The sequence below is a fragment of the Vigna unguiculata genome, chromosome 3 (genome assembly GCF_004118075.2).
Source record: "Vigna unguiculata cultivar IT97K-499-35 chromosome 3, ASM411807v1, whole genome shotgun sequence".
Classification (NCBI taxonomy): Eukaryota; Viridiplantae; Streptophyta; class Magnoliopsida; order Fabales; family Fabaceae; genus Vigna; species Vigna unguiculata.
This window is the reverse complement of record NC_040281.1, coordinates 55,550,624-55,560,036: the sequence shown is the minus strand read 5'-3', so window position 1 is coordinate 55,560,036 and position 9,413 is coordinate 55,550,624. Positions and strand designations below refer to the sequence as shown.

The 9,413-nt window shown below is 30.6% G+C and overlaps 1 protein-coding gene across 1 annotated transcript; it reads right to left on the bottom strand.

Moving 5' to 3' along the window:
- Positions 1–1,702: 1,702 nt before the first annotated feature.
- LOC114175013 (NADH-cytochrome b5 reductase-like protein) lies at positions 1,703–7,537 on the bottom strand. The gene is made up of 13 exons (XM_028059765.1): positions 7,229–7,537; positions 7,053–7,095; positions 6,894–6,969; positions 6,257–6,316; positions 6,124–6,174; positions 4,846–4,900; positions 4,440–4,510; positions 4,304–4,355; positions 3,804–3,881; positions 3,456–3,545; positions 3,259–3,372; positions 2,180–2,248; positions 1,703–2,097 (listed from the first exon to the last, which is right to left on the bottom strand). Exons 1-13 carry the CDS (start codon positions 7,382–7,384, stop codon positions 2,041–2,043), a joined length of 972 nt encoding a protein of 323 aa, XP_027915566.1. The 5' UTR covers positions 7,385–7,537; the 3' UTR covers positions 1,703–2,040.
- Positions 7,538–9,413: the final 1,876 nt, after the last annotated feature.

Here is a 9,413-nt window from a genome sequence, read left to right as displayed (position 1 = left end):
TTAATAATTATTTTTAATAATTTTATTTATCATAAAAAAAATTCAGAAATAATTACAACTCATCTAAATATCATTTTATATTACTTTTAATCCCAAAAATAATTTGATAATCTTATTTTTTTCATCTAATTAAATTTTATTTTTAATTAGTCAAAATTTTCACAAACTAATATAAAGTTTATCCTTATATCCACCCAAATCAACCATCTACCTCTCGTTCAAATCATTCATTCAAACAGAATACACCATAACAGCTAAAAAAATGATATCTTTCTAGAAATTTGTAGTCTATTATAACTATCTTACAAATATATTTTAATTTTATTTTTAAATAATTATTATATAGTAATTTAATTGTATAGAAAACAAATTTAAAATTAAAGAGTATTTAGAAAGTTAACTAAAAATCTATAATGGATAACACATTTTTTTCATGACTATTTTTATAGACAATTTTTTATAATTTCGTCCAAAATTATTCTTTTAACTCAACTAATTATCACAATAAAATAAATATAAACAATCTAAAATTAGATTATTAAACAACTTATTTATTACTATTTCATATAAAATTTTCAATAATTTAATAGTGTTTTTATTTTAACAATCATTAAAATAATAGATAATGATATTTTGACAATTTTTTCTGACCTATTTTTAATTCATTCCAATCACTCTTCAATTATGTAAGGATGATTGAAGTGGTAAGTTAATAATAGATAGAAAAAAGAGTTAAAATATCACTATCCTAAAATAATATTATTTATTTATTTATTTAAATATGCAATAAAGTATGTTTTCATTTGCACATAATTACAAGTTTATACCAAGCATAATATTCTCTATGATATTGGGAGATTCGATCGAATATTTTAAGATATATTTACTTATCACATATAGATGTTATTGTCATATGTATTTTTTTTTTATTTTTAATATAACAAAAAAAAATGCATCATAATTATTAAAAAAATATATAAAATAAATAATTTTTATAATAGGTTAATTTTTATAGCTAATTAATTAAAATTTTAAAAAGTAATTATAAAATTTAAACAGAAAAATTAAATAAATATCTATATTAAATAATTTTGGAGTGTTAACTTATCTAAAATCAAAGTTGATACATCATTACCTTGAAAAGATAAAATTAGAAAGAACAAAAAAATATATAAACTTAATAATTATGAGATGATACAAAAACCAATTTCTTCTATTAATAAGTATAAATTGGTCACATTTGTATATTTATTACATTAAATTTTAATTTTAATAAAATATATAATTTTGTAAAAGAGGTTACAAAGATGTATGTGAAAAATTAAAGTGATAATAATTTCTGTACTAAAGAAATTGTAATTAAAAGGAAATTTTTTCTCCACTAGTATTATTAGTGAAAATATATACCCACTTTTTCATTAATTAAAAATCATTATTATAATCATTACAAAAATAAAATAATTTTAGATTTTGTAGGTAGTTCTTTTATATCTTAATTAGTTATTTTAATTTAAAAAACTTTTAAAAAAATTACTTATAAAGTAATAAATATTTGTATAGAAAGACACTTCAATATTATAGATTATAGATAATTTTTGTTCTTTTATTGTGTGGGCAAGTTTGAATAGTAAAAATGTGTGTATAATAATAGCATAATGGCATTCAGTGTTTACCAATGCAAAGCACGAGTCACATACTCTAGTTATCATAATTATGTAATTTTATAATTATAAAAAATTCTAAAACTGCCTCATACCTGGGTCATAGTTCTTTGAGAAAATGTTGGAATGTAGGGTGGGAGAAGTAAAGTTACCCCCCACAGATGCCCTTTATTGACACCCATGCTAAACAACCGCACGACTAAGTGTCCACAAAATTTTGAAAATACATACAATCAATCATTTTCAGTGCTCTGTAATTCTATATTTATTTCATGTTCGAATTTTCAAGCGCAGCCAACGGTTATTCTTCAGAAAACCATTTCAGTAACGAATTCTGCAGTGACAAGAATGCTAGTATCAGGCGAGAAACATAAATTTCTCAGAATTTGTAAACCATTTGTTCAGTGTATCCAGCCTCTTTCAGGATGCCAGAAACCTGTAGCAAATCAACAATAAAATAAAGAGCATAAGTCCAGGGATCCATAAAATCAGACACATCACACAAAATCATTTCATACCTCCCCTTGTGTCCAGTCCTTGGCCTTTTCTCCAGATATTTGTTTCATCATCCCAGGAGGTCCACACACCTGAAACGCAGGTGATCATAATGGTTCGGAATTAACTAGAGAAACTTTCGAAATAATAATCGTATTGCTAAACATTCACCCTAAGCCATCTATAAACCTTACCGGAGAAAAACTGAAACATGAATATTAGCATAAAATAGTACAAGGCGATAGTTTTGGCATAAGGCTTTCTGACACAGATCAAGACTATTTGCAGATTGCGCTAACCTTCAGAAGTTTAAGTGTCCATTCGTTTTAAAATTGAATAGAATTTGATTATGAACTGTTAAAAAGTAATTGAGATTTGTGACCAGATTAAGATCAGCTACAAATTTTACATTGGAACGAGAGCACGATATGGGAAGTTGATTTCAATATAAAAATAATGGTCTAGTGCAACAATTTGCCATGGAAGGGGCTGTAAATACATTCAAGTTTCAACTACAAAGCATTGACCAGACTATGAATTCAATATTCAAAAGCCATGAGCCGTGTAGCACCTGATCCTAACGGGGACTATTTGTTCCTGGGTCCAAATCCCTATGGTTGCCCCCACTTTAGAGTACTCTCCTCATGACTTCCGGAGGTGGACCTCTCCTTTGTCCACCTCACCCCTTGAAAAAATTATGAATGCAACATTTAATCCAGGGCATATTTCAGCTATCTGACATGAATGACTTTTCTACTAACAGAGGTACTAATTTGGACCGCTGAAAACGATGACCGACACTGCCAGGGATCTTAAGCACACACCAAATGAATATTTTCCTCTCAACATGATTTATTCCATATCCAAAGTGGTATTACCAGAATTTGAACTGTAAATCACTTAATTAAGAAACACAAGTAGCTACCACTAGTGACAACCAATGTAGTAACTCACATGGCTAATTATTGCACTCAGAAGAAAAGAAAAAACATGTTATTATATTCCTAAAGGTTCAAATTAAATTTTTAAGTAGATCATCAGTACGACAACATTAAAAGAATTCTGTCAATGCTGTGTAGGTATTACTTGAAGCAAAACTCACCAGTATTAGAGTATCATCACTAGGAGCAGGTAAGCCTTTCACAACCATATCCTTTGATATGTAACCTGCACCTCCTCTCCAATTTTTTGTTGGATTATCAACAGTGTAGAATATCTGCAAATTTTCTCAGAGAAAAGAGTTTCCAATTAAAATATTTTGTAATTGGCTAATAATGTCATCTTTGCTAAAGATTTTACCTTTAAGTTTGGGTGGCTTGTTGCCAGAATGTCAAGCTTTTGTTTAAGCAGAATGTCATCTGGGGAGACATTAGCATAAAGTAATGATACCTGTACATGTAAAAGGCCAATAGAAGCTGTGATTTTCTTATGCAGTTGTGTTCATCAGAAATAAATAAATTAAAAAGACAAATTCATATCCATAATAAACAAAATGACAGTCCATATATACCGATATGAATTAAGATGCCCAAAAGTTTAAATAAATAAAAAAATAACAGTCCATATAGTGCTATTTGATAACAAAATTAAGAGTAGACAAAAAACTATATATATTCAGGGAATGAAAAGCAGACGCTTACCACCTACCTGAGTTTTGTCGTCAGGATTCTTCAAAATAGCTTCAATTACCTGAAGCATAGGAGTAATTCCCGAGCCTCCAGCAATCTGGGTCAAACAATAAAAAAGAAAAAGAAGAGAGAGCTCAGGCAAGTATAGCAGGGAAAGCAAATTGAAATATTTATGCAAACATATTTGTACAAACTCAACGTATCACTCATGCCATTATATCTACATGAAATAAAGCGATTAAAAAAAGTTCTGTGTAGGCTTATAATAGGAGTTCTGTGTAGGCATCCAAACAAACTTTTGAGAGGAGTACCTAATATCATGCTTTTCCATTTTGATAGACAAGGTGACAAAATAGGCTTAATTTATATATGTTGAAAAGAACTTTTTATTTAGGAAGTATATACTTTTTAGGAGCCACATTCAGTAAACTCATAGTCCATCATAAGAATAAATTAAAATGATGATACCGAACACCATATCTCAGTATTGTCCATGGCTACAGGTGTGAATATGCTTACCATGCCAATCTGCTTCTTCATATTAGGAGTATATCTGAGTTTTTCAATGGGCCTGAAAATAACAAGGGTTTCTTATATAAATTTTAAATATGGAAAGTATTCTTCTGATCTTAAATTGTTATTACAAATGACATACCCTTTCACTTCAACAACATCACCTGGTTTTAAGCTTGCAAAATGCTGGCTCATCTTCCCTCCAGGATACACCTGAAACAATTTGAAAAGTGAATCACCAAAGTGCTCCTTTAAAATGGTAGGCTAGGGGTCTGTTCGAAAAAACTTCTCTGTAAGCTCCTTATGGGAGAGAAAAATAAGAGGAAATTTTGAAATTAGTTTCTCCATGAGCTCATTTGTGAAAGCTCTCTTGTATAACTATCTTAATTTTTTTTTAACTTCTGCAAAGTTAACTTCAACTTATGGAGAAGTTAATTCCTTTTTTTTTTCATCTTATATCTCTCTCCCACAAGCACTTGTGGAGAATCTCTTCCAAGCATAGACTATCTAAAAGATGAGAAACGTAAGCCTTCATAATGTTGACACACCTTGATAAGCAAGTCAAAATATCCTTTCGAATCTGGATCTGAAATAGGAGTATACCTGAAGATTCAGAAACAAGCGCCCTTTTAAATTAACCTCCATGAAATATCAACAGTAAGCTATAAATTATTAGTATCTCAACAATGATCTTGACAATGAGCGGAAATTTTTTGGGTCTTATTCCTATATTATATGACCTTACCAGAACCACACCACCTCCCTCCACCAAATGCAGACAATAATAACTAATGGGTTCTTTTGAAGCTAGAGAGAGAGAGAGAGAGAGAGAGTAGACGTCTGTAGCCTTACTGCCACGTGTAGAGATGCTGTGATAAAACTATATTAAACTTTTTTGAGTTATATTATTTCATATACGTTGTTACACAAATTATGTTTAGAGGAACCAGAAAAACAAACTTTATTCTTTTCATTAATTCTCCTTGAAAGTAACCTTATACTACTTATCCAGATAAACACAAAGATGTCATCGGAAAGTTTTAGAAGTTGAGATCTAAGGAGCTAGCCTCCCAACGAAATCTAGTCCTACACGGGGGTGGGCTAGAGAATCTCATACACTCTAACAAACTAAGAATGCAATTATTTTACTAAATAGTAAATATTGTCAGCAAAAGCATAAGATAAATCCTCCGCTCCGGTACTATGATATATAGTGTATACATGTTGCACTTCTATTATCTAGACTGCATCTTTTAGTAAGAAAAAAAAATTCCTTTGTCATGGTTTCTAAAGGTTAACGGAAACAAAACATAACATGATTAGAATTACATTATTCAAAAGACAAATAGTATTCAAACATATCCAGAGAAAGGTTCTTGTGAGGACAGAAATGCTACTCATTTCAAAGGGACCCAAAAAAAGGTCACACAGGAAGAAGTTGCATGATAAAGAAATAGTGAGAAGGCAAATTAATCTTTTCATTTAATAATGAATGTATAGCTAAACGAATTTCTGAGGTCCAGAAAATAAGTGGAAAAGAATACACAGCATATGAATGCCTTTCATATTCATTTAAAACCAACAAGGTAGGGTGTTAAGACGACAACAAGCCTTCTGAAAAGCTGTACTGAGTAATCACACTAAGGCCATCGTGGCAAACAGAAAAATAAATTTAGAGAAAAAGCATACGAAGCCTACAATTTAATAAACTGATAATAAATAATTGTGAATGTTTTAGACCGAAGATTGGCAGAAGGTTACATGATCAAGAGCCACAATAGAAAATGATCTGGAGATGAAATCATTGTCTGAACAGGAAAACTTACGGGCGTACAACAAATTTTGGTTTTCCTTCAGCATCTTGTCCCAATGGAGCCCTGCAGTTATACAGATGCTTTAAGTTCACATAGTATTGGAACAAAGAAGAAACATATTAACTATTGAAAAATCTAGCAAAACCTTGTAAGGATGCAAGAAGCAATATCCAGACCCAATTTCTGAGTGGGATCAAACGAAAACCTGGCACCAATCACAGGCGAAGAGACACAGTTATACCAATACAATATAAAAGCTGAAAATGCATTTGCACGCATGAAACTAAAATATTAATGAATATGTGCATCAACAATGAAATCATGCCTTGTATGGTTTGGCTTGAATATGTCAAAACAGTTGAATTAAGTTCTTTAAATAGGAGCCTTATCACGTGAGAACTTAGAGCTTAATTGATAAGCAGTCTCGCAACGAAACATGCTCGATAACATAATTAGAGCATAATTCAAGAAGGGCCACAAACCACTTTCATAAACTTAACCAAACCAAGCACTAGCTTGAATGTTAATAAGACCAGATAAGCTTAACTAAGCTCCTAAGAATCTCTTCTAAACACCTGTCTTTTTCTCCAAATTTCCAGCTCCTTGCTTCAGTTGACATACTTATTATGATACGCATTTCAATTCTCTTAACCAGAATATTTTACAAAGTAATAGTTAGACAAGCATTTTCTACAGAAAACTAGGTGTGATAAGAAACAAGGCTTCACTATTGATAGATAGAAACATGTCTTCTACACACAGCCATTCACGATTTGCCATACCTGAATAGCTGAGTATTGTGACTAACCCTGGCAGTGTCCTGCAACTTAAACTCGATCCATTTGTCCGGGTTGAGCGCTGAAAAAGAAAAGTACAGAATCTTGTTTATGACGCATTGGAAGCGAAAGGCAATTCCAAATCAAATGCACACCCACACTCACCAGTATTTCTACTTTCCTCTTGTCCTGTTTGTTGCGAATGAACCTGCAAACAAACAGTCACCGTAACCGCTTTATTATTCCGTTAGTGTTAGTGTTCACGATAAAAGAATCGATCTAAAAATCTAGAATCGTTTTTTTTAGAAAATTGATAATTAGGAATAGGAAAGAACAATTACGAGGTCGGGAGAGGAATGGTAGTAAAGGAAGGAGACTCCGCCGGAAATGGCGGCGATAGCAGCGAAGGGAAGGCGGAGATTGGAGTGAGAGGAGTTGGATTGGGCGGCGAATGGTATCGGAGTGGCTCTCGCAAACCTTCTCAAGAGAGCAGCCATTTGGGTTGTGTTTTAGGAACAGATTCCAGAAGCGCGCAACGCAAGGCAAACCCAGGGATCAAGATTTTCAACCCCTAACTCTCACTTTCACGCCTCCTTCTAGATGCTCTATTTGTTTCTCTTGTGCAAATATTAAACGACCAGTCGTTGCCACTGCTTCATAAACCCTTCTTTTAAGATTTTAAATTCTCCTAAACAAAGACAGCCTAAATTAAGATCACTTTCATCCTTAGTACACGATAATTTGTGAAGGAAATATAATGAGATAAATGTCTTTTTACATTTTTTATACTCTTTAAAAATATAATGCATAGATTATTTACTTAACAGAAACCTAATTGAACTCTTATTGTAAAAACCATTTCATTTTACAATTTTGACATTATGTATCTAATTTTTTAAGTGAACATTGCTTGTATAGTTCGGCAGCTTGCTAGACTAACTCAGTTTTATGTTAGTTTTGTTTTGAAGTTTCTTTATTATGTGCAACACTTCATCTACCAAGTTAATTTTAATGAAATTAGACGAGCTTCTTAAGTTAAAATAATTTTATTTTATATTAAATATTATATCATGGATAATAATTATGGATATTATATTATTAAATATTATATTAGATGTACTAGTTCAGTGAGGGATAGGGATGTCAAAAAAAATCCGTACCTGCGGGTATCCGTGGATAAAACCCGTAACGGGTAGGAAACAAATATTAAAAATGGATACCCGCTACCCGTGGGTATGGATATTTTTGATACCCGCATGTTAATGGGACGGGGACGAGTATCATAGTATTCGTACCCGTGGATACCCGTATCCGATAAACTTTAATTCAAAAAAATACCCTTATATATATATATATATATATATATATATATATATATATATATATATATATATATATTAGTAAAAAACATTATGAGTCTTCATTCAATAATGTGGTCAAATTCTTACCCAACAACGGAATAAATTACTTCCAGATACTGTGGAGGGATTGATGTGTCTCTAAGACTGGTTATGGACCAACATGAAAGGTAATGAAATTAACATTTTTACTTAGATATTTTAATTAAGTGATTGTTATAAATTTTTAATGAACTTCTTATGTTTTCAGACTCTTCTAAATTAAAATTGGACAACATGAAACTTTATACAATGTTGCAAGAGGTGAACATTGATGAAGTTAATAATTTTTTTAATATTTTATTCAAAAATAAACTACAATATAAATTGGTAGTAATTTTTGATTTGTTTGTTTTTCATGGAGAAAGGGGACTTGTTGATCCAAGCACTAATTATGGTTAAACATTTATTTTTTAAAATATTTTTGTAAATACCCGCGGGTACATGTGGATACCCGTGGATATGAAAAAAATAGACGGGTACCCAACGGATATGGATACGGGTACGTGGCGAATATTTATCCAGCAAATATGATACAGGGAAACTACTACCCGTACTCTACCCGCCCCGTTGACATTCTTAGTGAGAGGAGAAAAACAAATCATCAATTGATTTGGTTGTAGTCATCGTTATACTTTAGCGGATATTATAGCACAACATTATAAAAAAAACAAATAATAATGATTTATTAAATAAAAGTTAAGAAAAGTAAAAATCAAATAAATAAAGGAAAAAGAAAATCATATTGCGACATGATCAAGAATAATAAATCAACATTAAATTTTACAAAAGTTAATATTAATAATAACATTAAATAAATGATCACCTTAATAGTTCTTAATGTAATTTTATTTTATTTAAAGAACAAAAATGTCTATAAATTTAAAAAAAATGCTAATCGGGACCAACTAATGCTCTTGTAGCAATATTTAAGGTATAACTGATGAATATTTTTGAATCTTATGAAAATTCATAGATAACTATAATATTAAATTAATCATAACCTTAACAATAAAATAATATAAATGTATTCTTATTTTATTTAAAGGAAAAAAATACTTACAAATGTTATATATTTATATTTGATAAAAAAATTAAAAATAATAAAATAACTATATTTGAATATTGT

Coding starts and splice junctions, on each gene's coding strand:
- LOC114175013 (XM_028059765.1), bottom strand. CDS start 7,384: ATGGCTGCTCTCTTGAGAAGGTTTGCGAGAGCCACTCCGATACCATTC. Junction 6,317..6,893: donor CACAATACTCAGCTATTCAG/GTATGGCAAATC, acceptor GATTGGTGCCAG/GTTTTCGTTTGATCCCACTC. Junction 4,356..4,439: donor GATGTTGTTGAAGTGAAAGG/GTATGTCATTTG, acceptor TGTTATTTTCAG/GCCCATTGAAAAACTCAGAT.